The sequence below is a fragment of the Prunus dulcis genome, chromosome 6, assembly GCF_902201215.1.
Source record: "Prunus dulcis chromosome 6, ALMONDv2, whole genome shotgun sequence".
NCBI classification, from domain to species: Eukaryota; Viridiplantae; Streptophyta; class Magnoliopsida; order Rosales; family Rosaceae; genus Prunus; species Prunus dulcis.
The window spans coordinates 4,037,728-4,065,458 of record NC_047655.1 but is presented as its reverse complement, the minus strand read 5'-3'; the positions used below and the strand labels follow the sequence as shown (position 1 = coordinate 4,065,458).

The 27,731-nt window shown below is 38.3% G+C and overlaps 6 protein-coding genes across 11 annotated transcripts; 4 read left to right on the top strand and 2 right to left on the bottom strand.

The window, feature by feature from the left end:
- The first annotated feature begins 195 nt into the window (after window positions 1-195).
- Window positions 196-1,704, top strand: LOC117629538 (probable pyridoxal 5'-phosphate synthase subunit PDX1). The gene has a single exon (XM_034362049.1). It carries the CDS (start codon window positions 434-436, stop codon window positions 1,370-1,372), a length of 939 nt encoding a protein of 312 aa, XP_034217940.1. The 5' UTR covers window positions 196-433; the 3' UTR covers window positions 1,373-1,704.
- A 3,208-nt stretch (window positions 1,705-4,912) lies between these two features.
- LOC117630945 (phosphoinositide phospholipase C 4-like) lies at window positions 4,913-7,995 on the top strand. Of its 2 annotated transcripts, none has more exons than XM_034363826.1 (9): window positions 4,913-5,236; window positions 5,644-5,840; window positions 5,944-6,079; window positions 6,176-6,418; window positions 6,505-6,725; window positions 6,817-6,934; window positions 7,054-7,203; window positions 7,300-7,386; window positions 7,609-7,995. In XM_034363826.1, the coding sequence occupies exons 1-9, from the start codon at window positions 4,913-4,915 to the stop codon at window positions 7,900-7,902; spliced, it is 1,770 nt and encodes a 589-aa protein (XP_034219717.1). In that variant the 3' UTR covers window positions 7,903-7,995. The 2 variants fall into 2 exon arrangements, with proteins under 2 accessions (XP_034219717.1, XP_034219716.1); XM_034363825.1 differs by having other exon boundaries at window positions 4,913-5,239.
- A 927-nt stretch (window positions 7,996-8,922) lies between these two features.
- On the top strand, window positions 8,923-12,282 carry LOC117630943 (phosphoinositide phospholipase C 4-like). Its single transcript, XM_034363824.1, has 9 exons — window positions 8,923-9,312; window positions 9,706-9,902; window positions 10,156-10,291; window positions 10,383-10,616; window positions 10,709-10,926; window positions 11,067-11,184; window positions 11,372-11,521; window positions 11,635-11,721; window positions 11,872-12,282. The coding sequence occupies exons 1-9, from the start codon at window positions 8,995-8,997 to the stop codon at window positions 12,163-12,165; spliced, it is 1,752 nt and encodes a 583-aa protein (XP_034219715.1). The 5' UTR covers window positions 8,923-8,994; the 3' UTR covers window positions 12,166-12,282.
- A 441-nt stretch (window positions 12,283-12,723) lies between these two features.
- LOC117631285 (phosphoinositide phospholipase C 2-like) lies at window positions 12,724-16,140 on the top strand. 3 transcript variants are annotated; one of them, XM_034364346.1, is made up of 9 exons: window positions 12,724-13,502; window positions 13,713-13,909; window positions 14,040-14,175; window positions 14,279-14,443; window positions 14,538-14,734; window positions 14,830-14,947; window positions 15,075-15,227; window positions 15,349-15,435; window positions 15,737-16,057. In XM_034364346.1, the coding sequence occupies exons 1-9, from the start codon at window positions 13,197-13,199 to the stop codon at window positions 16,037-16,039; spliced, it is 1,662 nt and encodes a 553-aa protein (XP_034220237.1). In that variant the 5' UTR covers window positions 12,724-13,196; the 3' UTR covers window positions 16,040-16,057. The 3 variants fall into 3 exon arrangements, with proteins under 3 accessions (XP_034220237.1, XP_034220236.1, XP_034220238.1); XM_034364345.1 differs by having other exon boundaries at window positions 12,975-13,502; window positions 14,535-14,734; window positions 15,737-16,140; XM_034364347.1 differs by lacking the exon at window positions 15,075-15,227 and having other exon boundaries at window positions 12,975-13,502; window positions 14,535-14,734; window positions 15,737-16,140.
- Window positions 16,141-18,066: 1,926 nt separating this feature from the next.
- Window positions 18,067-20,475, bottom strand: LOC117632646 (putative serine/threonine-protein kinase-like protein CCR3). Its single transcript, XM_034366189.1, has one exon. The coding sequence runs from the start codon at window positions 20,473-20,475 to the stop codon at window positions 18,067-18,069; it is 2,409 nt and encodes an 802-aa protein (XP_034222080.1).
- A 1,111-nt stretch (window positions 20,476-21,586) lies between these two features.
- On the bottom strand, window positions 21,587-24,844 carry LOC117632923. 3 transcript variants are annotated; one of them, XM_034366563.1, is made up of 6 exons: window positions 24,745-24,844; window positions 24,324-24,425; window positions 23,718-24,088; window positions 23,359-23,454; window positions 22,279-22,338; window positions 21,587-22,194 (listed from the first exon to the last, which is right to left on the bottom strand). In XM_034366563.1, exons 2-6 carry the CDS (start codon window positions 24,421-24,423, stop codon window positions 21,991-21,993), a joined length of 831 nt encoding a protein of 276 aa, XP_034222454.1. In that variant the 5' UTR covers window positions 24,424-24,425; window positions 24,745-24,844; the 3' UTR covers window positions 21,587-21,990. The 3 variants fall into 3 exon arrangements, with proteins under 3 accessions (XP_034222454.1, XP_034222453.1, XP_034222455.1); XM_034366562.1 differs by lacking the exon at window positions 24,745-24,844 and having other exon boundaries at window positions 24,324-24,460; XM_034366564.1 differs by lacking the exons at window positions 22,279-22,338; window positions 24,745-24,844 and having other exon boundaries at window positions 24,324-24,460.
- Window positions 24,845-27,731: the final 2,887 nt, after the last annotated feature.

The window sequence follows — 27,731 nt, the reverse complement described above, 5'->3', positions numbered from 1 at the left end:
CTCTATGTCTGAAAGACGTTTTAAATTTGAAAATTAAACACCATTCAATTTTTTACATTAACAAGTTAAAACCTATGTTTCGTTCAACTGTTTTACTCTCTTTTACATGTAAAATATAAGTTCCATTTAACTCTTTTACTCTCTTTTGTGAGTAAGAAAATCCATACTGATTAAAAATGTCCTTAATAGGAAAAATTTGAAAAAGAAAATTGGAGTTGCCAAAAATAGAGAACGGAAATTTAGACCAAATATTAAGAGTTGGGTTTGGGGATTTAACTAATCAAAACTAGTCCCTGGTCCCTAGCCATTATTTTATCTAATTTGCATTTCCCATATCGTCATCATCATCTTCTTCTCCCTCTCTCTCCACTTACTCTCCACTCTCCACCACCTTCCTTCTTCCTCGCGATCTCGCCTTCCCAATTTCCCAAAAATGGCTGACAGCAGCGGCGTCGTCACCGTCTACGGAAAAGGCGCTATATACGAAACCACGACCAAATCCTCCCCATTCTCCGTCAAAGTTGGCCTCGCCCAAATGCTCCGCGGCGGCGTCATCATGGACGTCGTCAACCCCGCGCAGGCCCGCATCGCCGAGGAGGCCGGCGCATGCGCCGTCATGGCCCTTGAGCGCGTCCCCGCCGACATCCGATCGCAGGGCGGCGTTGCCCGAATGTCCGACCCGCAGCTCATCAAGGAGATCAAGCGCTCCGTCACCATCCCCGTCATGGCCAAAGCTCGCATCGGCCACTTCGTCGAGGCCCAAATCCTCGAGGCCATCGGCGTCGACTACGTAGACGAGAGCGAGGTCCTGACCCTCGCCGACGACGAGCACCACATCAACAAGCACAACTTCCGCGTCCCGTTCGTCTGCGGCTGCAGGAACCTCGGCGAGGCTCTTCGCCGGATCCGGGAGGGTGCGGCGATGATCCGGACGAAGGGGGAGGCCGGCACCGGAAACATCGTCGAGGCCGTGAGGCACGTGCGGCAAGTGATGGGGGACATCAGGGTTTTGCGGAACATGGATGACGACGAGGTGTTCGCGTACGCGAAGAGAATCGCGGCGCCGTACGATCTCATGATGCAGACGAAGCAGCTCGGGAGGCTGCCGGTGGTGCAGTTCGCCGCCGGTGGCGTGGCAACGCCTGCCGATGCGGCGTTGATGATGCAGTTGGGGTGCGATGGGGTTTTCGTCGGGTCGGGTGTGTTTAAGAGTGGTGACCCTGCCCGGAGGGCTCGGGCCATTGTGCAGGCTTCGACCCATTATAGTGACCCAGATGTGCTGGCTGAGATCAGCTGTGGATTGGGTGAGGCCATGGTTGGGATTAATCTGAATGACGAGAAGGTTGAGAGGTACGCGTTTCGGTCTGACTGAATTTGGTGAGTTGAATTTTGGAGCTTTTGGGTGAAGCCCAAAGGGCTAAAGGCTAAAAGCCCCTCTTTTAGAAGAAAATGAACATTGCACCATATATAATTATATACCATTTTTTCATATTGGATTCATTAGCTGTGGTAATTTTACTTTCATGGCTCAAGAGAGTAATTTTACTCTTGGATTTATTGCTGGGTTTTCTTTCTTTTATAGATGTAGCCTAGGCAAGGCAACAATATTGTTAGAATCACTGTCAATTGGATTCTCAAGTTCTATTTGTCTTAGTTCATTGCAATTTGCAAGATATATTCATGCAGTTCTAGTATAATGATTAATGGATGGATTTGTTGGAAATTAACGAGAAGCAAAGATAAATTTATGAATTCACTGTGTTGTATCAAAGTTTAGTTTGATTGCTAACAGTTGAGTTTGGTCATGCTACAGTTAAAATTCAACATTTGACATCTTTAATTGGTATCCTTTGAGCCTGAGGACAGTAAGTCAACTTTAAGATATTACTTTAGGACAGTAATGGAAGGGACTAAATTCACCAACTTATAACTAGCTGTATAAATCATTATGCTGAAAATAATATTCCACATGTATATACCATGCCGGGCATGCCCTGTCTGTATCTCCTAAATTTATTTAGATTTGTCTGGGGTCAAGTCTGTGTTTCTGCTCTGTAGCTTTCGATCCATTACTCCTTGCCCTCGGCTTTTTAGCCTTTTAAATAAACAGATTTTGAGTTATTAGCTCTTTCTCTTCACTCATAGATCTTCCTCTCTCCAGTTCTACCTCATAAGTTGTTCTCCCTTATTCTTCTGTGAATCTCATTTTTTCTTTTTCGTTTTTCTGTATTGAATGAATCATCCGTACTTAAATGTCTTGGTGGGTTCTTACATGCTTGGTTTCATAGAAAATGATCTTAAGCCATGTGATCGTGGAATTCAGGTTCAAAAGTCTGTGAGTTTTACGGTAATGTAAACTTCTGGTTTGAGAGATTAACCAAGGAAATAGTAGTCACAGGTTTGGTCTGTTTACATGTATGTCCTTGGAGTTCTACATGTGAAGCATATTTGAGTGTTTGTAGTAGAAAACGGATTTAGCACTTTCATTAGCTCTTAAGTTGTGCAATTGATGCAGCCCTATCCATTGAACCAGTAGTTGTTGTCTCATAGTTTTAACTGATCTAGTGTTACAGTGGAGTGAGCTGTAGACAAACAGTCTTTTTTAGGATCATGTTAAATCATGGAGCTCAGTGGTTTGAGTCTTAGAAGGCTCAATGAATTGGATAAATTGTTTGGTATTTGATCTCAATGTTAATAGATGTCTGGCCAATGAAAATGGCATGTTAAAGAGATACTGATTTATGATCTCAATGTTGGTTACCAGAGGAAAAGGGAAACACTTCTCCAAAATCCTAGTCTTTGCTTCTTTTGTTAGGGTACCACAGTTTGCTTTCCGATCATCCTAGCCAATGTGCACCTTTTATGCATCACTTCATCAAGATTTTATCGTCGTGTATGTATTGGTTTTTTCAGTTTGGTTTAGAGTTACTTGAGCAACAAATTTTTTTAAAATAAAAGAAATTCTTATGGAAAGCATAAACTAATAAGATTCGGATTGAGTTCTTGGCACTTAAAAAGGTATTTTTCTAGCTTTTATGCCCCTAAGCATATTATATTTGGGTAAGTTAAGATATTATATAAAACAGGTACTAACCCAACTAAGACAGAATAAAGAATTTAGGCTTAGGGTAACTTGACCTTTTTTACTTTATTTGTTTATTATATGTTTTAGTGCGACTGGTGGTAAACGCAGGTTAACCTCGAATTTGTTTTAATCAAGCAAACATCCAGATGATTTTTTTATGATAATCAGATTAGTGTGTGATCTGTCGCACTATAGTTTAGATTCGTTACATACAGATATTCTAAAATTCACCGTCAAATTTCTGACGAATGGTTTTGGCCTGTTTGAGATGTTTTTTTTTCTAAGTGCTTCTGATTGTGTTATGTACTTTCTGGAGAAGGAAATAGCACATGAATTTTTAATATTCTAGTGTGCTCCCGGTTATGAATAGAAGTACTTTCTTTCACGACTCTCGGTAAAAAGAAGAAAAAGAAAGCTGAGTTTGTGTGTGGGTTTTTTGGGCCAAGTTTAAAGGCTGGTGATCCAGATCTGTAGTGTTGTTGGGCCTTTGGTGAAAACCCCTCAAATTTGTAAATAACGTGGCTGGACCCTTATGAAAAACAAATATGGCTGGCTTTGTACTTACCAAAATATGCTACTTGTCTGTGATTCAGTGTAGCATGTAGCAGCATCGTTTCGTTATCTCATGTAGGTCTTGATGCAGTCTGTACCCTTCAGTCTGTTAGGTAAAACAATGTTTGATTAATTTCAAGTGGGTGGGCTTGGGTTGGATTACGGGGCTTAGAGAGAATCTACCATATAATCAGTGATTAGAGAGATAGACGCATGTATGTATACATAACCTGTAAAACCAAAGACTTTCATTTCGAGAGAGCCGAGGACTCAAGACGCATCAAGCATGTATTACCATCTAATTACCTCTGAAGATTATTGTAATTAATGGAACAAATTCTGGAGTGCTACTATGAAGGGCTTCTAGTAGCATGTTTATAGTTTTGCCCATTTCCGATCAGCCTTAATTTTGTCATAATTAGCTCAGAGACACCAACCTTAATTTTAATACTCTTTTCCTTTTGTTAATCAAAGTCAAAGATAATGTTAGTTCATACTTACTACATAGCTGATGTAACCACATGGGATGAGCCAGATGTACCCTTGGCCTTGGGGTGGTCAATCTTTTAATTTGGTCTTTGTTTATTGCATGGTCTTCTATAATCACTATCTTTCATTTCTTTTTCTGAGGGACATCATTGACTTCTTTCTTAGCTTCTAATTGTGCTTAGACTTAACTGCGGATTACTCTAGCATGTGAACCGTTGATACAGTGAGACAATGCATGAGAGTATTACAACAATAAAACTGGACATGAAAAAGACTCGCACATGTGGGACGTCGATCACTGTAAACTTTTTGTCTAAATTATATCTTCAAATTACCTTTTTTGAGTTACAACGATATTCTATTCTAAGGGAAGTTTCGAACCCAGACCAGCTGAGTGATATGGGGGAGGGCAAACTACTAGGTCACTCCACGTCCTTTATTCTGGTTCACTCACGACTGGCGTTAGTGCATTATATTCCAACCTAGTGGGAGGTGCAACAATACAGTCATACATCAAAGCCATCACAATTTAACAACTTCAACGCAAAGAAAAATAAGGAGACCAAAAAAAGCGCCAAACAAGAACGGCAAAGATCAATACAGAAGGAATATAAAAAGACTGTCCGTCTATAACTTGATCAAACACAGTACCTTAATTACATTCCTAAAACCTCTCTCTCTCTCTCTCTCTCTCTCTCTCTCTCTCTCTCTCTCTGTGTTCTGTCTGCCATTTCTAAAAAGCTCTGATTTTCGTTGTGTGTGTAAATTATTAATTCATCAAGATAGATGGGGAATTATAGGATGTGCTTATGCTTCACAAGGAAGTTCAGGGTGACGGAGGCAGAGCCGCCTTCGGACGTCAAGGAGGCATTCAACAAGTACGCCGGGGACGGGACCCACATGACAGCAGAACAGCTGCAGCATTTCTTGGTGGAGTTTCAGGCGGAGAGTGGCAGCACGTCCGCGTCCGAAGCCGAGCGGATCATGGAGCAGGTACTGCAGAAGAGGCACAACATTGCCAAGTTGATCAGCAGGGGCACTCTTCTCACCCTCGACGACTTTCACCATTACTTGTTCTCTTCCGATCTCAACCCACCTATTCGAGCTCAGGTAGTAGCTAGCTCTTCTGTTAATTAATTCACTTTTTTTGTTTACTAATTGGGTTTTCTTTTCTGGGTTTTGTTTGTTTCCCGAGAAAGTATAGGAAACTTCAAGAATGTACATATTGAAACTCTGTTAGCTAGCTAGCTTGAGTGGAAGAATATTCCTTGCGTACAAATTCCAGTTTGACACATGTGCAACATGCTGCTAGAGACTTGTCAATGTCATAGATGGCTCATAATCTAGTAATGCTCATCAGCATATCAAATATCTTGAGATTTAACTTCTTGGGCTAGTTTGCTTGAATTCATTATCAAATATCATGAGGTCTTAGCGCATATTGTGCATTTTTTAATGTCGTTTATTTTGATTTGGAGACAATTTTTTAAATTTCTGCTTTGGATATTTTGTTTCAGGTTCATCAGGATATGACGGTTCCACTGTCCCATTACTACATATACACAGGTCATAATTCATACCTGACCGGAAATCAGCTCAGCAGCGACTGCAGTGATGTTCCAATCATAGAGGCACTCAAGAGAGGTGTAAGAGTGGTGGAGCTTGATATTTGGCCAAATTCCGAAAAGGACAATGTGCATGTTCTTCATGGAAGGTAAATTCTCTAATTATCTCCGATCTACCTCCAACATTGATTTTTGAAGCATTCTATTTTCAGTAGATAAATATTAATTCAAAGTGTCTTGTTGTGAATCTAGGACCTTGACAACTCCTGTGGAACTTATTAAATGCTTGAAATCGATTAAAGAACATGCCTTTTCTGAATCTCCATACCCTGTCATCATAACTCTTGAAGACCACCTTACCCCTGATCTCCAAGCTAAAGTAGCACAGGTGACTTTCTTTTTCTCTTGTATGAGTAGCAATAAATCACCTTCTTACTAAAATTACTGTTAACATCTGCATTTTTTTTTTCTTTTGCTTTTCCAGATGCTCATTGAGACATTTGAGGATATGTTGTTCTACCCTGAATCAGAATTTTTGAAAGAGTTTCCATCACCGGAACAACTCAAGTACAGAATTATTATTTCTACGAAGCCTGCTCGGGAGTACCTTAAGGCTCAAACTGGGAACGGAAGGGGAGATGACTTACATAAGAGTGAGGAAGAAGACTTATGGGGGAAGGAACCATCAGAGCTTAATACAGATGAACATGAAGAAGATGATGATACGGTGTGTTTTAAATGAACATGCTAACTCCAATTACATGCTTAATGCCATACCTCTTAGGTGATTAATTTTTCTGTATTACCTTGCAGAGTGATAGTGATTCAAGTGAGGATAACAATGGCGGCAATATTGGTGGATTGTCCTCACCAGGAGCACGCAAATACAAACATCTAATTGCAATCCATGCCGGAAAACCAAAGGGTGGTTTAAAGGAGGTACTAAAAATTGAGCTTAACAAAGTTAGACGCCTTAGCTTGAGTGAACAAGCACTTGAAAAGGCTGCTGAATCTTATGGAACGGATATTGTTAGGTACTCTTTTTTTTCTCTATCACAATGACATCTTTTACTTGGTATTTAATCGATGCTTTTGAACCGACTATACTTCAATTTTTGTTCACAGATTTACCCAGAAGAACATTTTAAGGGTTTATCCAAAAGGTACTCGGTTTAACTCCTCCAACTACAAGCCCCTTATTGGTTGGATGCATGGCGCTCAAATGGTTGCATTCAACATGCAGGTTTGTTAAAGTTCTAATTTCTCAGTCTTCCTAAAAAAATATGTTCTTTTTTCTTTTTCTTTTAGTTTTATTTCCTCCAACAATCACTAGATCAAAACATTTCTCTGGTTCAATGGCAGGGATATGGTAGATCTCTTTGGCTGATGCAAGGGATGTTTAGAGCCAATGGGGGCTGTGGTTATGTAAAAAAACCGGATTTTGTTATGAAGAATTTAGATAATCAGGTTTTTTATCCTAAGGCAAACTTGCCGGTAAAGAAGACTTTAAAGGTGATCGCATTTTCTGTTCCTTTTTCTTTTAGTGCATGTGAAGTTGGAATTTAACTGATTCACAAGAATCTTAAAGTCAATTATGTTTCTTGACAGGTGAAAGTGTATATGGGAGATGGATGGCATTTGGATTTCAAACACACACACTTTGATTTATATTCCCCTCCCGATTTCTACACTAGGGTAAGTCCACCTGAGTTCGATTCACTTTGGAGACAATCTTGGGGCAACCTAATATAATGCTTCCTCCTCCCCCTCCCTAATGAATGACAAAAAAAGATAAAAAGATATATGGTCTGTGTCCTACTGGTAAACCAAATAATTAATTATGTACGCTTTTAAGCGCTTGATTAACAATAAATAATTAGGGCTTGTATTTAATGGCTAATAATATCTGTAATGCAGGTTGGCATAGCAGGAGTGCCTGCAGATGAAATAATGAAACAAACCAAGAAAAAAGAGGACATTTGGAGACCTTCATGGGAGGAAGAGTTTACATTTCAACTGAAAGTTCCTGAGTTGGCTTTGCTTCGAGTTGAGGTTCATGAGCATGACCTTTCTGAGAAGGATGACTTTGGTGGCCAAACTTGTTTCCCAGTCTCTGAATTGAAACAAGGGATTCGTGCAGTCCCTCTCTTTGACCGCAAAGGAAACAAATACAACACAATAAGGCTTCTAATGCGATTTCACTTCATCTGAGAGCATTTGGTTCCCCTCATTCCAATGGCAAAATCATTTTTTGTTTCTGTACTGTACATATAATGATCATATCACTGTGAATGTGGTCCAAGAGCGGAGTTAGAATTGTAAAATTACGCAGTCAAAATGTGAATATTAGTTTTTAAAATACATACATATTCAAGCTTCCTCTTACTATTTATACAAAACTACGTATGTAAATTTATAAAATAATTTTAAAAATTGAGGGCAAGAGCATCTTTCAATTTAAATAGATCTTACCGCTAGTTAGGTTAGTTGACTAAAGGAGTCGTCTTATGCTCAAGTTCAAACCTCCTCTACGCACATAATGATCCTATCACCAAGCCAATCGATTGTTCTATTTGTCTTCTCTAATTGACGCCAAAGATAATGTTAGTTTATATAAGCAGGTGGAATGGGCCAGATGTACCTTTGGGTGGTCTTTATTCACTCTGGTGTTTCTTTATTGCATGGCTCAGTAAAAGAAAACCAACGTGCATCTCGTGATCAATTTTCTTTAATTAAAAAAATAGAAGAAGTTCTTTGACCTCCTGTCCTATCTCTTTCTCTTGGACAGATTAGCTTATTTCTTGACTTTTTATTGAGTCCACACTTAACCGCGGGTATGAACGAATGTGAATCGCTGATAAAAATATTTACACATTAATTATGATTAAATTTAATTAATGCAATCACGCGGAAACAATTGTGAGCCGTTGATTCAATTAATTTCGGGGCTCAAGAGTTGTTAATAGTTCGCATGAGACCGTCACTATATATTCCTCCATGGAGAAAGTTCCCATTAAACAACCGTCAACATCAATCAAAATTAATACGTGATGATTTAAAAAGGAAAAAAAAAGGATAATTAAAACCAAAAAGGCGCCAAACAAAACGGCAAACGTTTCCATAAATAAATAATATAAAAAGGCTGTCGTCTGTCTAACTTCATCTGACAATCACAATTCCATAAATAAAGAATATAAACCCCCCAAAGCTCAACCCCTTTACCTTCCTAAACCTGTCTCTCTGTTCTGTCTGCCATTTCTCAAAAGCTCTGATTTTTGTTGTGTAAATTATTGGTTAAGGTCGATGGGGAGTTACAGGATGTGCATGTGCTTCACGAGGAAGTTCAGGGTGACGGAGGCAGAGCCACCGCTGGACGTCAAGGAGGCATTCAACAAGTACGCCGAGGGAGGGACCTACATGACAGCAGAGCAGCTGCAGAATTTCTTGCTGGAATTTCAGGCAGACGGCGGCGCGGCGGCGTCCGACGCCGAGCGGATCGTGGAGCAGGTGCTGCAGAAGAGGCACCACATTGCCAAGTTGATCAGCAGGCGCACTCTCACCCTCGACGACTTCCACCATTACTTGTTCTCTCCCGATCTCAACCCCCCCATTCGAGATCAGGTATTGGGTTTTTCTTTTCTGGGTTTTGTTTGTTTCTCGAGAAAGTATAGGAAACTGCAAGAATGTAAACATTGAAACTCCGTCAGCTCGTAGCTAGCTTAAGTGGAAGAATCTTCCTTGCGGACAAATTCCAGTTTGACACGTGTGCAACATGCTACTAGAGACTTGTCATAGATAGCTCATAATCTAGCAATGCTCATCAGCATATCAAATATCTTGACATTTAAATTCTTGGGCCGGTTTACTTGAATTCATTAGCAAATTTGTGGCCCTGTTTTATTGATCATGAATTCATTAAAGAAGTGTTTTCTTTAATGAACAAGTGCATTTTATGATTTCTTTGATTTTGATTGAGACAATTTGTAAATTTCTGCTTTTGGTAATTTGTTTCAGGTTCATCAGGATATGACAGCTCCATTGTCCCATTATTACATATATACAGGTCATAATTCATACCTGACTGGAAATCAGCTCAGCAGTGACTGCAGTGATGTTCCAATCATAAAGGCACTCAAGAGAGGTGTAAGAGTGGTGGAGCTTGATATTTGGCCAAATTCCACAAAGGACAATGTGCATGTTCTTCATGGAAGGTAACTCTAATTATCTCCAATCTAATGGTACCTCGTCGGACTTCAAAGTGAAATCGTCTTAATGATCATGAGTTTCATTGAATATATTTAAGCCTGTGTATCCTAAGTAAGCTTGAAGATAGGCAACTCTGTTTTAAAACATTCTATTTTCAGCCTAAATACTTTTTGTTGCTGTTCTTAGTCGATATTTCTATGAAAGCCTAGTGTTCCAACTCATGGGATTGATATTCAAAGTGTGTATTTGTGAATCTAGGACTTTGACAACCCCTGTGGAGCTTATTAAATGCTTGAAATCAATTCAAGAGCATGCATTTTCTGAATCTCCATACCCTGTCATCATAACTCTTGAAGACCATCTTACCCCTGATCTCCAAGCTAAAGTAGCACAGGTGATTTTCTTTTCCTTTTTTTATTTATGAGTAATAAATCATGTTCGTACTATAACTACTGTTTAAAATTTGCAAATTTCTTCATTTCCAGATGCTCATTGAGACATTTGGTGAGATGTTGTTTTACCCTGAATCTGATTGCTTGAAAGAGTTACCTTCACCGGAAGAACTTAAGTACCGAATTATTATTTCTACCAAACCTCCTGAGGAGTACCGCAAGGCTAAAACTGCCAATGAAAAGGAACATGACTCACATAAGAGTGAGGAAGACTTATGGGGGAAAGAACCCTCAGAGCTTACAGAAGAACACGAAGATGATGACATGGTGTGTTTTGAGAAAAAAATATTTACTGCTAGCATCACTTATGCTTGATGTCCTGCCCTTAGGTGATTAAATTTTTCTCTATTTTCTTGCAGAGTGACAGTGATTCAAGTGAGGATAACAGTTACAGTAATCGTGGATCGTTCTCATCAGCAGAACATGAATACAAACGTCTAATTACAATCCATGCTGGAAAACCCAAGGGTGGTCTAAAGGAGGCACTAAAAGTTGAACTTTATAAAGTTAGACGCCTTAGCTTGAGTGAACAAGCACTTGAAAAGGCTGCTGAATCTCATGGAACAGATGTTGTTAGGTACGTTTTGTTTTCCTAGCACAATGAGGTGCCGAATGATTCCCTCATGTGATGAATTCAATTGTGAAATCTCATTTACTTGGTATTTGATCTATGTTATCCAACTGAACAACTATAAACTGTAACAATGTTATTCATAGATTTACCCAGAAGAACATTTTAAGGGTGTACCCAAAAGGTACTCGGTTCAACTCCTCCAACTACAAGCCACTTATCGGTTGGATGCATGGTGCTCAAATGGTTGCATTCAATATGCAGGTTGTTTAAAGTTCTTACCTTTCTGTCCCGAAAAAAAGTTATTTTCTTTTTCTTATAACCTTCTCCTGTTTTGATTGTATTTTTTCTTCCCAGTGATCAAGATAATGCTTTGCAATGTTATTTCAAGATAAGAAAACTGGTAGCATTTTTGAGACAGAAAATGAACATTTCTCTGGTCCAATGACAGGGATATGGTAGATCTCTTTGGCTGATGCATGGGATGTTTAGAGCCAATGGGGGTTGTGGTTATGTGAAAAAGCCTGATTTTATTATGAACGAATCAGATAATCAGATCTTTGATCCTAAGGCAAAATTGCCAGTAAAGAAGACTTTAAAGGTGAACACATTTTCTGTTCCTTTTCTCTGGATGTAAAGTTGTAAGTTGATTGTCAAAGACTTTTTATCCCCTCTCATTTAAAAGACTCTGAAACTAATTATGTTTCTTGACAGGTCAAAGTATATATGGGAGATGGATGGCATTTGGATTTCAAACAAACACACTTCGATTTATATTCCCCACCGGATTTCTACACCAGGGTAAGATGGTCTGTGTTTTATTTTCAAATGATTACCTTGGTCAGTCTACTGGTAAACCAAATAATGTATGCTTTTTAAGTGCTTGATTAATAATAATGCAGTGATACACACTTCTTAGTGCTTCTATTTACCATTTAATCTGTGAGGCAGGTTGGCATAGCAGGAGTTCCAGCTGATGAAATAATGAATAAAACTAAGAAAAAGGAGGACGATTGGACACCAGTCTGGGAGGAAGAGTTTACATTTCCATTGAGGGTTCCTGAATTGGCTTTGCTTCGAGTTGAGGTACATGAGTATGACATGTCTGAGAAGGATGACTTTGGTGGCCAAACCTGTTTGCCAGTGTCTGAATTGAGACAAGGGATTCGTGCAGTCCCTCTCTTTGACCGTAAAGGAACGAAATACAACTCAGTAAGGCTTCTAATGCAATTTGAGTTCATCTGAGCATTTGGTTCTGCTCATCGAATTTTCCTCGGCTCATTTTTATTCTGTTGCCCCCTGTAGTTCTGCTATAAGTTTTGTTTATTTTGCTCATTGTAAAAGATTGTTTGGTACTCTCTCTCCCTCTTTTTTTTTTTTTTCTTTTTTTTTTTCTTTTTGGAAGTGGATGGTCTATAGAAGCATATAATGACAGCCTTTTTTTTTCCTTTTCCTTTTCCTTTTTCCCTTTGTCTTTTTCTCAATTATGTTTTAAGGGACAATTCCATCTTTGGTATAACTCAATAAAGGAACCGTTCAACCTGCAGATCAAATGGATAAAATCTACTAGGGTTTAGGTGAAACTCAACTTTCAACCTGATTGTCAAACTTCTCCTTCTCCTACCCCACAATTGCAGTAGCAACATTGTCCAGATTGAAGAAATTAACAACTCAACTTTCAATCACATAGCTCGAGTACAGGCCGGTAATAACGTGTCATGTAATTCAGTAAAAGAAAATTTACTTTCCATGGCATAGATATGTTTTGGTTACACAGTCTGGCTAATGATCTAAAAAGAAAGCAAGGGTATATTTTGTTGGAGGCCTCATGATGTAAGGATCTTTTTTATGCAATTTGCACCGACAAAAGAGAATGTACAGACGAGAAAGCCAGGTATGAGAGAAGCATTCTCTTTATTTGTGGACCAGGATAAAGTTGGGTTGAGATACGAATTGCCATACAATACTAACAATAGCGTGTATATATGACATTAATTACATAAAGAGTAGGGAAAGTGGAGTGTTGTCAATTTAAAGTTTTGCATGAGCACAGATTCTGACTTTGCTGCAAAGCCAGGCCTAAGAATTTCAAGCAAATTATAAGTTCTTGTCAGGAAATTCCAAATGCTTGTCAGCCGTTGATGTATGCGAATTCCACGGTAAGTCTCTTCATGCACAAAGGCTGTGATGTACTTAATGAAGTTCTTCTTTTCTCTCTTCATATAAACAGAATCTAGAGAAACTATTGGCATCATCACAAGCTGCCAGTCTAAAAAATGTCCAATAAGCAGTCTTTCAAGGTCTGCTTCTGCTTCAAGAGAATATTTAGGCTCAAGGTGGCTGAGCCTCCTGAAGATATAAAGAACCTGTTTAATCAGTACGCCGAAAATGGCACCATAACGATTGATAACCTTCAGAATTTTCTGATTGAGTTTCAAGGAGAACCCAATGCCACCAAGGAGGATGCTCAGGCCATTTTCAACAGTCTCAGGCATCTCAACATCTTTCAAAGAAAGGGTCTCCATCTCGATGCCTTCTTTCGGTATCTCCTTGGTGACCTTAATCCTCCTTTCTATTCAAAGGTAATTTCATCAAACCTTGTATTGTTTCAATTTCATATATTGAGTAAAGCATTCACTGTTCAGAGTGATGAAACTTCCTAACTTATTTATACATTTAAGGAACTTGCAAACTATGAAGATGATTGGAAAAAAAATATTCGTTTGCAGTTTCTGCATTAGTTTATGCATCTTAATGATCCAAAAATTGAGAACAGCTGTGTTTGGATTCAGGTGCACCATGACATGAATGCGCCATTGGCTCATTATTTTCTATTTACCGGCCACAACTCCTACTTAACAGGAAATCAACTCAGCAGTGACAGCAGTGTCCACCCAATTATAAACGCACTGCTACAAGGCGTTAGAGTTATCGAATTAGATTTGTGGCCGAATTCTAAGAAAAATGGCGTGGAGGTTCGTCACGGAGGGTATGAATTTAATCTGTGGTTGCTCTCAAACTCTATTATGAACATGGTCTTGGTTGGAAAACTATTAATTCTCAGTCCACGCTAGTTAGTCATATTTTCATAACAAAATTTGATCTCTTTGAACCTTTAGGACTCTTACTAGTCCAGTGGAACTCATCAAATGTTTGCGGGCTATCAAGGATAACGCTTTTATTGCTTCTGAATACCCTGTTGTCATAACATTTGAAGACCACCTACCTTCAAATCTTCAAGCTAAAGTGGCCAAGGTGAATAGGAATTCATACCTTAATTAGTCTCCCCATCTTATGATTCTTTTTTATGCACCACTTCAATTGTGATTTGAACTTCTTTTTTCAAATGTGATTGTAGATGGTCACAGAAACATTTGGAGAGACGCTATACAGCCCCCGTTCAGAATTCATAATGGAATTCCCTTCACCTGACTCATTGAAGAGAAGGATTCTCATTTCGACCAAGCCACCGGAGTATCATGAATCTCAGAGACCTAGGGAATCGGGAGCCACTGATAACAAGGTATTAAGGTGCATGTGAACGCTAGTGTACATTGTGCTAACACATTTGCTTACTGAACCAAGAATCATGTATATCATTACACACTTGAAAGCAGGACAATGAACAAGATGATCAAGATGAAGATGAGGAGAATGCCATTCCAGAATATAAGCAGTTAATTGCAATTCATGCAGGGAAGCCGAAAGGTGGCTTGGATATATGGCATATCGATCCAATTAAGGTCCGGCGTCTTAGCTTGAGCGAGCAAGAACTGGAAAATGCAACCAGAACCCGTGGATCCGATATTGTCAGGTGACATAACACTGGTTTCATGTTAATTACTCTTAAATTCTTAATGTTCTTCACCATCTAAATGATCAATTGTGCTTAAATTAATCTTTCTCTAGGTTTACACAAAGAAATTTGTTAAGGGTATATCCTAAGGGTACCCGTTTAGACTCATCAAATTATGATCCTATGCTTGGATGGACCCATGGAGCTCAAATGGTGGCATTCAATATGCAAGTTAGGCTTCTTTTGTAACTTTTATCTAACTTTTTAAATAACTAGCTTAGAGTTTTTTTGCTGGGAATTCTGCTTTTACTTCACCTCAATTCCTGCTTATCTTACAATAGTGAATTTCTTCTCAAAGGGATATGGAAAATACCTTTGGATCATGAATGGAATGTTCAGAGCCAATGGAGGCTGTGGTTATGTGAAAAAACCTGATTTTTTACTGGCCCTTGGCCCAAATAATGAGGCTTTTGATCCTAATGAACCCTTACCAGTCAAGACAAATTTGAAGGTGCTTTGAATCTCTGATCAAACTTGTAACCATGCCACTCTCTTATTATTTTCAAATATGTGTGTGTGTGTGTATATATATAAATATGAACTTTCTCCATAACCTTCTTGTTGACAAGCAGGTAAAAGTATACATGGGTGAAGGATGGCATTCAGATTTCCACCACACACACTTTGATCGTTATTCTCCTCCGGACTTTTTTGTGAGGGTATGTTACCAAAATTTTCATTCAAATATACACCCTCTATAAATGTTCTCTTGTCAGACAGATCCTCTGACATATTATGTTGTTTGCATAACAATCTGGACGTAATTCTACATTTGTACCCAGTAAGAGAACTTTACCAGTATACGTAACATAGTAAAATGTTCTCATGTCACAGACAGTTTGGCATGTTATGTTGTCAAAGCAACAATCTAGACAACTGATGAATATACTTTTGTTTGAACGCACGTATGGTTCAGATTAACAGTCTGGTAAGAGAAAGCTTAATTTGGTGTGTTTGTAGGTTGGAATTGCTGGAGTGCCAAATGATACAAAAATGATGGAAACCCAGCCAATTGAGGACCAGTGGGTACCAATATGGAACGAGGAGTTCATCTTCCCATTGAGTGTTCCAGAACTGGCTGTGCTCCGAGTTGAAGTCAAAGAATATGACACTTCTGGGAAACATGACTTTGGTGGCCAAACATGTCTCCCAATTCCAGAGCTCAGAACTGGGATCCGAGCTGTTCCTCTGCATAATAGAAGAGGCCAAAGGTATAAATCCGTGAGGCTCCTGATGGGATTTGACTTTGACTATGCTGAATAAATTAATAAGTATTGCTCATGCTATGCCTCTCCTGTAATCCATGTTCAATATTACATGCTAAACTTGCATCTGCTAATACACAAGAAATTCTTTTTATCTTAGCCACATGTGTTAAAATCCTTCCAATTCCAGACATGATAAGTTTTTTTAATTATTTGGATTTGGCATATTTTTCAACCATGGAAAGAAAAGTATCACTAGATAAAAGAGGTAGTTGATCAAACACGGAGTGCAATTTTCTTCGTCGCCATTAATAGTGCATTATTTATTGATGCTCTAAGTGTCATGTGTCACATATATTAGGGTGCTTATTTTCCCACTCCTCTTTTGTTTACTTATACTCCTTTATGTTTTTTAATACGTTTTACTATAACATACAATTTCCAACAAGAGAGTGTAAGTGGATAAAAGAGAAGTGGAAACATACAATTTCTAATAAAAAGAGTGTAAGTGGACAAAAGATGAATGGGAAATTAGCTCCTCATATATTTATTATTCACAGCTAACTTTATGTAATAAGTACAATCATATATGTTACTTTTAATAGATCAAACGAGTGATGTTAAGGATAATTGCCTACACATAAGTCAACGCATTGTGAGATTCGCTTGCATCGACAATATGTGCTAAAAATTGTGCCTATGACCTATGGTAAATAGTAACACTGAACCTGTCTTTTTCTTGATTCAAAGAGGGAGGGTGGACAATGATTAACCATTGAAATCCTCATGTGTCTCTTAATTTTTATGTAATGAAGCCACCTAATACAACTTAATAAAACAATGATTTGAATGTCCATGTCTTGATCACATTGGTAATAGGTTATTGTTTCACATAATTAATTAACCAAAAGTTAAGCCTATTTTATAATCCCACGTTCATCATTTCATCAGCACCCAGCTGTTGTACAGCCTGTGATCAAAAGGTGCAGCCGCCGCAGGCCCCGCGTTTTACAACTAGTGTGACTCATTAGTCTTTTTCTATTTTTTCTTTTTTGGGGTCAACTTGGGATTCAAAACTCAAAAGCCAATATTTCCTAATTTCTTTTTGTTAAAAAAAAAAAAACAAAATGATTTCAAACAGCTAAGTACAAAATTAAAATTTGCATATTTCAAAGCCATACATTTGTTTTTTCAGAAAATTGTTATCGTGAGTGCCATTAAAAGACTTTATTTATTTATTTATAAACGACATGATATTAATATTTGTAAGACTATTTTTACAACATGATAGCACGCATATCAAAATTTTACTTTCATAACCAATCAAGATATCAAAACATACATATGTATCGATCTTACATTCAAGTAAATCGAATTTAAAATATCCTCCAACTAAATGAAAAACAACCACGAAACCGCTTTATGTGATTCTTGAGGCAAGGAGGCAACCACTGGCACCCTTTATATGATTTTCTGTGGAAGCTAATTATAACATTAATTTTCTGAAACAACATCGTGTAGAAAATGGTTTGCAAAGAGTGGTCATTTTACCTGAATTGCCTGTGCAAAATTTACTAGCTAAAGCAACTAGAATTCCAAAAAATGTACACTAAGGTGATCAAAGATCCCACTATATAGGAATAGGATAGTGCTTTTGATTGGAATCACTTCATGCCCCACTGCCTCCCAGACCAGCCAACATTCAGGAGGCAAAAGATGAGAGATACTGTACACCTCAACCAAGAAGACAGGGCCATCATGTCAAGGTGACCAGACCACCGGCCTATTGTGTACGTTAAAATTAGCAATAATTTTATAGTGGACTGTCGTATATGCCATTTTTTCTATAATTATTCATCACATGTTATTTATATGATGAGGTGATTGTGAGAGGAAAGTGTATACACCTTATTCATTGAAGAAATTTTCGTGAATTAGACCATTTTTATGGCATTCCTTAATCTTTACCATAGCAAAAATCGTGAAACTAAGAATCATGTATAAGCCGAAATGGGGAAGAAAAAAAATTTGGTACAGAATTAATAAGGAAAAATAAATAAATGAATAATGTTTTTGGATGAAATTTCACAATGAAGGGAGGGAAATTGTGGTAGTAGAGAAGCTAAAACGTTCATCCTCACAAAGAGCAAGTGCCCTTTCCAAATTGGCAACAATGTCAGTCATACTAGGCCTTTCCTTCCCCTCCAAGTTCACACAATGCCTGGCAGTATAAGCCACCAGCTCAACTGCTTCAGCTTCATTCGGATCTGGCGGCACCACCCTTTGATCCAAAATGCTTTGCAGTTCCCCCGCCATCATCCGCGGCCCGGCATACTCCACAACCCCCATTGGACCTGTTCCCTCTTCACTGAGTCTGAACACAGCCCTCTTACCTGTCAAAAGCTCCAATAACACCACCCCAAAGCCATAGACATCACTCTTTGCTGTCAAAACATTTGATACAAAGTACTCAGGATCAATGTAGCCAACTGTTCCAACCGCCTTCGATGACATGATCTCTTGGTCAGATTCCGGTCCCAGTAATGACAGTCCAAAATCAGATACTCTTGCAGTCCAATTTTCATCCAAAAGAATGTTTGAGGACTTAATGTCCCTGTGAATTATTGTTGGCACTGCATAATTGTGCAGATACTCAATTCCCCTGGCTGCATCCAATGCAATTTTTATCCTCATTCTCCAAGAATTCACAATGCTGCTACTTCTCTCAACATTTTTCTTGCTATGCAAGTGATCATGAAGTGAACCGTTGCACATGTACTCGTAAACCAAAAGTCTCTCATCCTTCTCTTCACAGGATCCCACCAGCTTCACTAAGTGCTTGTGGTGAAGCCGGGACAGCAATGCTAATTCGGAATCAAATGCGGTCTCTTTCTCCTGAAATTTCTTGGTCTTGGTACTAGTATCTCCCCTCTTGATGGCCACTTCGCGACCATCCGAGAGCTTGCCTTTATAGACAGTACCAAAGCTCCCAGCACCAATCTTGTTTTCTGATGAGAAGTGCTTGGTGGCAGCGGAAAGCTCTGCTAGGTGAAATGACTCAGTCTTGTCTCCATGCTTTGATGATGAGCCGCTTATATAGCCCTTGATGGAACTTGATCTTGAAGGTGGAGCATTAGGATCATTTTCAATCCCAACTGCAGAACCAGCATTGGGGGCAACAGCACTTGTGGGTTGCACAGAATCATGATGGTTAGACCAAGAACCACATTTTCTAGTCCATAGGCAAAAGATAATAGTGCAGAGCCCTGTAAAAGCCCCAACTGATCCAACTATTGCAAACGCCAACAAAAGCCTATTTCTGGTTATGGATGATGAAGAAGCCGGTGCTAAAACTTGTGGTGGCGGCGGATTTATTGGGGGCAACGGCACTGCAATTGGAAGTTCAATCTGGCATGATTTGCAGATTTTCCCAGAACCACCGCAAAGAGTCTCCGAATTCGGGTACACACCACAGCTACTACATGGACCTTGTACACATGGACCAGGAACAATCATTCCTAGTGGAAGATCATTCTGAGAACTAGACCAGCCTGGTCCCCAACAAATCATTGATAAATTACTTGTTGTTAAGCCGCAAAGAAAATCCAAACCTGCAGCAATCAACTCAAATGAAACATTTTCAATAGCATCACTGTCATATTCAAATCTGTTTCTTCCTCCCCAGCATACAACAAAGCCATTTCTTCGACGAATAGCACAAGTAAAATTTGATCCCAATGCAAGGCCTGAAAACTCAAAAGCTGAAGTACTTGAAGGTACATTCAATTGCCCAGAATCGTTGTTCCCTTTACAGACCAAAGCTCCATTCACACTCAACCCACAAGCATGAGACTCTCCAACAACTAGGCTTGACATCAACACATTCTCAAACCCTGTTTGAATCTCAGCTCCAACCCCACTCTGACCCCAACACAGAACTCTGCTGCCATTCATCAAAATCCCACATGTAAATCCCCTTCCAGATGTGATTGTATGAAAGTCCAATGCTTCCCCAGGTGAGGGAAACAAAGACCCTCTTGTGCCATCTCCTCCTCTCCAGCACCTGACAATTCTAGAGTTGACCTCTCTGGCACAAACTTGGGCATCACCTACAGCCAGATCAGTCAAAGCTATTGTGTCACTGTGATATATGCGTTTAGGTTGGAACCTACATGAGCTAGATAAGCTGGTGTCCCAACAGAGAAGGCTAAAGCCACCAGACCTGAGGCCACAGAAGAAGGTCTTGCCCCCAGAGATGGCTTCAAAAGAAACAATGGGCTGGACTGAAATGGTCTGAATGTTTTGGTAGCATTGTATGCTCTGTGTAGGGTTGTCTGCCACAATGCCACAAACAGTGGAAGTGCCATATGTGATGGCTGTGGTAGAAGCTAAGCCAAGGCCATGGACCACTCTATCATGTGGTGTCAGTGAAGATATGACGGCTGTGAAGATGATGGTGATAATGAGAGAAGATGGTGGATGTACAAGTGCCATTTATGAAGATTTGGGTAACGGGTAAGTGGAGGTTTCTGGTTTTTTTTTCTTCATTGGGAGAGAGAGGGAGAGAGAGGAGCATTTGGGTTAGGGAAGAAGGTGACAATGCTAGAAATGAGAGAGAATATAATAAACAGGCTGTGGAGCATGTGGTCCCTTTAGATTGGTTATGTTGTTGCCTAGCTAGCAGAAGAGGAAAATCCCTGAGAGTCAGGAGAAATAAAAATTCTTCACTGTATTGCATGTGCCATAGATCACTAATTAGAAAAAGAAAAAAAAAAGTTTTACTGAGGCACGAAAGAGTTTAAGGTAAGCTAAACTGGAATTGCTGCTTGTTGAAAGTGTCTTGCACAAAATTTCTTAATAAACAATCAGCTAGTTTTGGTCTCTAATAGTGGTTCGAGTTGGACAAAATTAAGCCTGAGCTTTGTTGTTAGAATATTCAGAGATGGAGATGCAATGGATAAACCTGAACTTAAGCTAGTTTGCTCACTCCCAATCATACGAGAGAATCAAATCTTAACTTGGTGAAGGATTTTGGGAGAGTAACAACGATAATTGGCTTACTGTTTAAGGGCTAAGTTTCTTCCCTTCTTTTGTTTTGTTTTGTTTTTTTTCTTAATAGATGAGAGGAGAATAATTCACCGCAAAATCGAATTATGAAAGCAACCCTTAACCCTCCAGCAGTACTATATGCTTTTAAGGGAGACTAAAATGCCACTAAATTTAGAGGCTGTTGACAACTAGGTTGGATGATAAGGTTTTTTTATTTTTTATATATATACATTTTTAAAATCGTTTTTATTCGGTTCTTTCTTTTCTTTTTTTAATCGAAAGGAAAGAACTTCATTCAACTGAAACCAATTACAAATAGTAATGAAAAGGATGCAAAAATGTAAGCGAAAAATATAAATGCTTCTTTTCCGTAAACTCCCGAGGACTATAGGAAGATGGTTTTTCATAATTGAGCCAAAGCTCCATCATGATCTAGAAGAAAAATATTGCATGTCAATCACCTCATCAAATTCCCAACTTTATAGGGCAAGCTTGTTTCTGAAGTTCCTCCGTACAATCGTTGCTTGAACTTAAAATCCTAAAATGAGAAGAAAAATGGTGCAAATTCCGATCTCAAAATATATTTCTTCCGCACACTCAATTTTGTTCTTGCTAGAATTAATTATGTATATACTAAAAGTACCAAAATATTCATCTTAGTTCAGCAAATTGGCAAACTACCGGATAATAAAACCCAAAACCCAATAGGCTTGAAATACGAAGGGGAATTACTTGGGCTGTTATTACAGTGAATGTATACCAACTACAAAAAATAAAAACGAATTAACCTACATACCAACCAGAAACATGGAGTTACCGACATCCCGGAATTCACCTTAAATAAGAACCCATCTTTTTCCATCATTTTCTTCTCCTTCTGTATATTCTTGTGGGGATAGGGCAGGTTTGTAGTTGTGCTGTCAACGGAATTCTACTGATTCAAGATCCCCTCCATACAAGCTAAAAGGGCCCCAGTGGGTCTTTTCCATCAGCATCCATAGGGTTATCATAACTTTCGTATTCGTAATCTTGATCGAGAGCCTCCATAGTTTTCCCAAAAACAAATGACTTTGTCCCCATTGTCGTGAAAGGCATTAAACCAAAAGCTCGAGCTGTTTTGATTTCCCTAGCGACCTTCCTCTGGGCCTTGGCGCTGATCCCAGTCTACACAAGGAACAAGGGAACTTAAAAAGTATTTCAATGCAGCTTCAACAAAGTTCAGGTCATTCAGCATGCATTCAATTTTACCTTGCTTCTTTTGATGAGAATTCCAGCATCTGTTAAGAAATTTGCCAGGAATCTCACATTCTGCACAGAGCAATACAGTGGTGCAAGAATGCATCCAAAGGATCAAAATTCAAAAGGATAAACAACAAAATTTGACATTTAAAATTGGGATTCAGAGACGTAATAAGATAAGCAAGCACACCAGTAAAACCAGCGAAATAAGATAAAGGATTTCAGATCTCAACGGACGCAAGGGACAAAAAAGGACAGCTAAACCCACATTTCAATGTCTAGTAGCAGAAGAGAGTAATAATGAAATCACAACAACCCGCCCAGAGTTTTTAACTTAAGTTTTCTAATAATCAAAATTAGTTGCAATTGATGAATTCAATAAAGAATATAGAATATTCTGACAATTAACTAAGAAAACCTAAGGGCCCGTTTGATAACCATTTCAATTTTTGTTTTTAGTTTTCATTTTTTGTGCTAGAGTATAGAGGAAAAAGAGGGAAAATGGAAGTGAGAATGAGATGGAAGATGATAGGGGAGGATGGGAGGGACGAGTAACAAAAGTGAAAACAAAAACTAAAAACTGAAATCTATTTGAAATTGTTTTCACTTTCAAGTTTTTTTTCACTTTTGTTACTCCTCCCTCCCATCCTCCCCTCTCATCCTCTCTCAATCTCATCCCAACTCCCAGTCTCTCTCTCATTTTCCTCTATACTCTAGCACAAAAAATGAAAACTAAAAGTTAAAATTGAAATGGTTATCAAACAGGCCTTAAGGCAATCAAGTGCAATAACCTGCCAATATGCAGCTCATTCACAACCACTGGGCCAGCAAGCTCCAAATATCATAATATCTAGATCTTTAATTCTGAAACTGAGTCACAATCAGGATAGACTATCCCTTAAAAAAAAATTGGATAAATCTACTTCGCATAATTTTAGTCCTCAGCTTCTATTTATGCGTATCAGGGAAAAGAGGTATAGGGACATCAACAATAAAAACAATCCTTTACATTTCACCAAACAGGCAAACATATACAAAGCAACAAGGATCCTACATGCATATATTGGAGAGACTGACAAGTGCACATACCCTGAAATCAGCTTTTCTAAGAACTTCCTTTGTAGTTACTTCAAACTCATCCCTTTGGGTAAACTTACGCACTCCTCGCTTAGTAAGATCAAGATCCTGCATAGAGCCACATGGTGCGTACATGAGACAGGGATATCTAAAGACAAACGAGGCATAAAGAGAACAACACTGTGGCAAAATATTATGGTTCAGTGGTAAGGCAGGACAGGCTAACTTGTATTATTTTTCCATTCAGGACAAACAAATCTCAAATGCAGGTTATACATTTATAACACCACAAAATAAGTGCAAGCTATAATTACAACAATAACATAAAAGTGAAAAGGCAGAAAAGAAAGGGAAGTTGCTCCATAACATACTTTAAGGTCATAAGTCGTTCCTAGCTCAAAATTCACATCTGGTCTGTAAGAATAGCCCTCTTGGTTTATTTCCTCATAATCAATATCAAAGTCGGCGGCTGCTTTCTCTAATTTTCCATCCATTCCATCTGATAATGTGTTAAAACTTTCATCTAAGCCGTCGAGTATATGAGAACCACTTCCACTTCCACTTCCACCTCCTCCAGAAGGATTCAAACCCTGTCCATCATGACCCATCCCAAGCCTATCAAGCTTCGTGAAAAAGGCATCTGATCTAAAATTACCCCCAGAAGTTTCACCGAAAATACGCCGCTCAAACTCATCCGGAGATTCAAATGAATTAGAATTGTTCTCATCATCCACTTCACCGCCTAACACATAAAAAAGCTAATGTGTCAAGCTTTTATTTGTAGTTACATTGAGTTCTAGGAATAGAGAAGCTATATTACAAGAAAAAACAAACCAAATCCTAAGTTTAACCTCCAAAAGAAAAATCTATTTCCGTACTATTCATGGAGGTTCAAGCAAAATTTCAACTTATAAATTATCAAAACCATATCGAAAATTGGCACCAACAGGGAGACACGGAACTGTACAGAGAAGTACCTGATGTTACATTTGTGGAGAGGGTTCTCATATGTGGCTGATGAAATCGGCGTGAAACGCCATCGTTGAAGGATCGCAAAGCAAATCGAACACCTTTCATTTCTGCCAAAGTTCAAAGTTTGAGAAGTAAAACTGTGGGGGATAAAAGCATTAACCAGTCAACCTACTAATTATGTGCGGAAAGCAGAAAGCACAATGAACTATATCCCATTTCCAAACACAAATCAATGCTTTCACAAATATATCAACAAGCAGAATCTATAAAATAAATCAAAAAAGGCCCGAAATGAAAATGAAATGAACAATTCGCAAATGCCCATTAAGCCAAACAGAAGCAAAAACGAGTTTAGATGCAAAAGCAACAAAGAAAAGTTCAAAATTGACAGACCCAACTCACAAAAATGAAAACTTTAATCAGTACCTGGGGCCACTGGTGAGCAGGAGATGGAAGGAAGACTGAAGAAGATGAGAGAGAGAGAGAGAGAGAGAGAGAGCTCGGGTCTGTTTTGTTAGGGCTTCTTTAACGATAAGGGAGGCACACTGACACTGTGTGCGAATTGGCCCTAATTGGGCTTCAAAATTTGAGTAGAGTGATGTTTCAGAATTTGGGCCTATTTTAAAAAAAGCCATTATTTGATTTTGGACCTGTTTGAATAGCCCAACATTGAGTTGGGCCTAGATCAAAGTCATATGCCCACAAGACGCCAAACCAAATGTCACATACAACTTTATTGATAGATTCAAACCGATGACGAAGTGAAAGAATAGATGGAGCCCTTTGTTTTTGGTCTGACATTTACACAACTTAAAATTCAGTTATGTTATCAAACACTTTGTTATGGTAGGTATCAAACATGACAACATAATTGAAGGATTTTATACCTCAAGCGATTAATTTAATATTATTAATACCTGCAATTGAGATCTTGTGTTCGATTTTCTTCTCTCACAATATCACTTGTATGCAAATATTTATACATATATATATATATATATGACATATCTAATTCTATCTACTAACTCTTAATCTAGCAATATTATTCTTTTCAAGGTTGGGTAAAGTCCTAAATTGAATCCCCACCACCTCTCATAAATGAAAAAGATTTTTCAATTATCAGTCTAACAATATAACATTTTAGATTTATTCAAATTTGATTTATATACCGTCATATCTGTCGACATTCGATGATTTAGTACTTGTACAAAAAAACAATATTACCAACCCTAGGGGCGTCCATCACAAATAGGAGATAAAATGGAGTTGGGTTAGGCAAAGGTTAAAAGGCAATAGTGCTAAGTAGTTTTCAACCACATAGTGAGTGGGAGGTTGAATATGTTCATCAAGAATCTTTACATAATTTGGAAATCCATCATTTATTTAGGGGACCATCTTTCCCTCCCTCTCAAGTCTAAAATAGGGATTGGTCCCCCACACACTGCCCCAATTAGATCTTCCAATATTTTCTTCCCCGCTTTTGATTACCGTTGATGTCCTTGTTACATGGACAATTTCACAATGGTGTCATATCATGATCAAACCCCAATCTTATCGTTCAATTTTGGGATCTTTTAATGGCATAAAATGCAAAACCTCTGCTTGCTTTTTAATGGTCGAGGAATTATCATCTTGTTTGGCTCATCATAATTTCCCTCGCATTGCATGAAAATAACCCGAACAATGACATAATATCGATAATTAGAACACCAAAATGACACTTCGCCCAAATCTGTAGCCCATGTAAGCTTGCATTATTATTGTACTAAGTGCGATTTTGTATCATCTTTCTTACAATATGCAGGGGGTTTATACTATTATAATACGGTACTAATTAGTTCCTAATTTGGTATCACTTTTCTTTCAAATATTAAAAAAAGATGTCAAGTTCGAATCTTTCGTGCTTCGTTAATCAACTATATGTTAATTGTTGTGATACTTTATCATCTTTTTTACATTAGCTTTTTTTCACTTTATATACATGATAAGGTTAAAGAATTTTTCTTTTCCTGGGAAAATGATAGATTAAAGCTTATCGCCCACTTTTATTCTTACTTTTTACACCCCCTTTCATAAGAGAATATAAATCGGTAATCAAATAAACTTTTTATTGTTGGGTGCACCCAAGTGTGATAAGTGATTGAAAAATTATTCCAAATGATGAAGAGACAAATAATTAAATAAGCTTAATTAATGAGCTCAATCCAGATTGGGGATTTTTTTTAATGAATAATTATTGTTTTTCTCATGAAATCACTTGCAAGATTAAAGTTTGAGACAATTGCTTAAAAAAAATCATGTGGATTTTGTTATTGGATAAACATAAAGCTTTGGGGACGTGGCTGGATTTTGTCATTTAAAAAACCACCTGGCAGGATTAAAGTTGTGATTAATAAAACCCACCTGGCAGGATTCTGGTGCCCTGCACTGCAGCCTTCTTGTCTCTATTGTTTTAACAAAATATCAACACCCACCTAGTACTATTGATGATGCCAATGATCCTTCTTGTTAATAATAATAATAATGTGAGTGCAAAGCTCTGACTTTTGCATGAAGCAACAAAGTCAACATTCTCACTTTGCAACTTACCCATTTAATTAATATTAATCACTTCTTTAATTGCAATCCTAGACTACCAACCCCTCCTCCATATAGTCCAAATTTTGCTTCAATTTTTAATGCCCAATCACCATAATTCTTTTGGAAAATTACGTCCAGCCTTATACATTTCTAACAATAGTAACATGATATATGTGCATTTGTTTTTTTTAGTGTAGTTTTGATGAATTATTTTTACATATGTGTTAAATTATGATTGACAACAACGAGAAGTACCTCCTTAGATGTGAAACAACTTAGACTTCTTGGAGTAGGCATTGAAGAAAGTAGCAAATTACATGTGAGAAATTGGCAAAAAGGAAAAAATTAAAACTAAATGGTTTTTTTTTTTTTCTTCTGGTCTGGGCTTAAAAGAGGAAGAGAAACCATTGAATGAGGTGGAACTGAAAGATGCAGGTGTTTCCAAATTCGGCAAAAGCCACTTTATGCAGAAAGTAAGATTCATGACCCATCTATGTGCTCATGAAATTGAAAGCTCCCTCTGTCTCAGAGAGCCACGCCTCCTCCATTATTATAACACCACCAAAAAAAAAAAAAAAAAAACCACTAAATGCATGCAAATGCCCACTTGCGCAAACAAATATCTAAAAACATGCTTGAGCTTCACATCCCTCCCTCCCCATGGCCATGTGATTGGAGAGTGAGCTGCACGAACCCTAAGAAGCACTCTTGGAAATAGAAGTGCTTTTGGCTTGCAAGTTGGTTCATTCAAGTCCAAAGAAGCTGTCACGAGCAAAGAGCTTTTTGTGGGGGTGGGTTTTGCGTTTTGGGTTGCGCGACTCTTTTGGCATTGA

Excerpts from the sequence above, each read along its gene's own strand:
- LOC117630943 (XM_034363824.1), top strand. The coding sequence starts at position 8,995 with ATGGGGAGTTACAGGATGTGCATGTGCTTCACGAGGAAGTTCAGGGTG. Across the intron at positions 9,313-9,705 it reads ACCCCCCCATTCGAGATCAG|GTTCATCAGGATATGACAGC; the intron begins GTATTGGGTTTT and ends AATTTGTTTCAG. Across the intron at positions 11,722-11,871 it reads CACCGGATTTCTACACCAGG|GTTGGCATAGCAGGAGTTCC; the intron begins GTAAGATGGTCT and ends TCTGTGAGGCAG.
- LOC117632923 (XM_034366563.1), bottom strand. The coding sequence starts at position 24,423 with ATGAAAGGTGTTCGATTTGCTTTGCGATCCTTCAACGATGGCGTTTCA. Across the intron at positions 23,455-23,717 it reads GAACGACTTATGACCTTAAA|GATCTTGATCTTACTAAGCG; the intron begins GTATGTTATGGA and ends GGCTCTATGCAG. Across the intron at positions 22,339-23,358 it reads TTAGAAAAGCTGATTTCAGG|AATGTGAGATTCCTGGCAAA; the intron begins GTATGTGCACTT and ends TGCTCTGTGCAG.
- LOC117631285 (XM_034364345.1), top strand. The coding sequence starts at position 13,197 with ATGTCCAATAAGCAGTCTTTCAAGGTCTGCTTCTGCTTCAAGAGAATA. Across the intron at positions 14,444-14,534 it reads CGGGAGCCACTGATAACAAG|CAGGACAATGAACAAGATGA; the intron begins GTATTAAGGTGC and ends CACACTTGAAAG. Across the intron at positions 14,735-14,829 it reads CGTGGATCCGATATTGTCAG|GTTTACACAAAGAAATTTGT; the intron begins GTGACATAACAC and ends ATCTTTCTCTAG.
- LOC117632646 (XM_034366189.1), bottom strand. The coding sequence starts at position 20,475 with ATGGCACTTGTACATCCACCATCTTCTCTCATTATCACCATCATCTTC.
- LOC117629538 (XM_034362049.1), top strand. The coding sequence starts at position 434 with ATGGCTGACAGCAGCGGCGTCGTCACCGTCTACGGAAAAGGCGCTATA.
- LOC117630945 (XM_034363825.1), top strand. The coding sequence starts at position 4,913 with ATGGGGAATTATAGGATGTGCTTATGCTTCACAAGGAAGTTCAGGGTG. Across the intron at positions 5,240-5,643 it reads CACCTATTCGAGCTCAGGTA|GTTCATCAGGATATGACGGT; the intron begins GTAGCTAGCTCT and ends ATTTTGTTTCAG. Across the intron at positions 6,080-6,175 it reads TCCAAGCTAAAGTAGCACAG|ATGCTCATTGAGACATTTGA; the intron begins GTGACTTTCTTT and ends TTGCTTTTCCAG.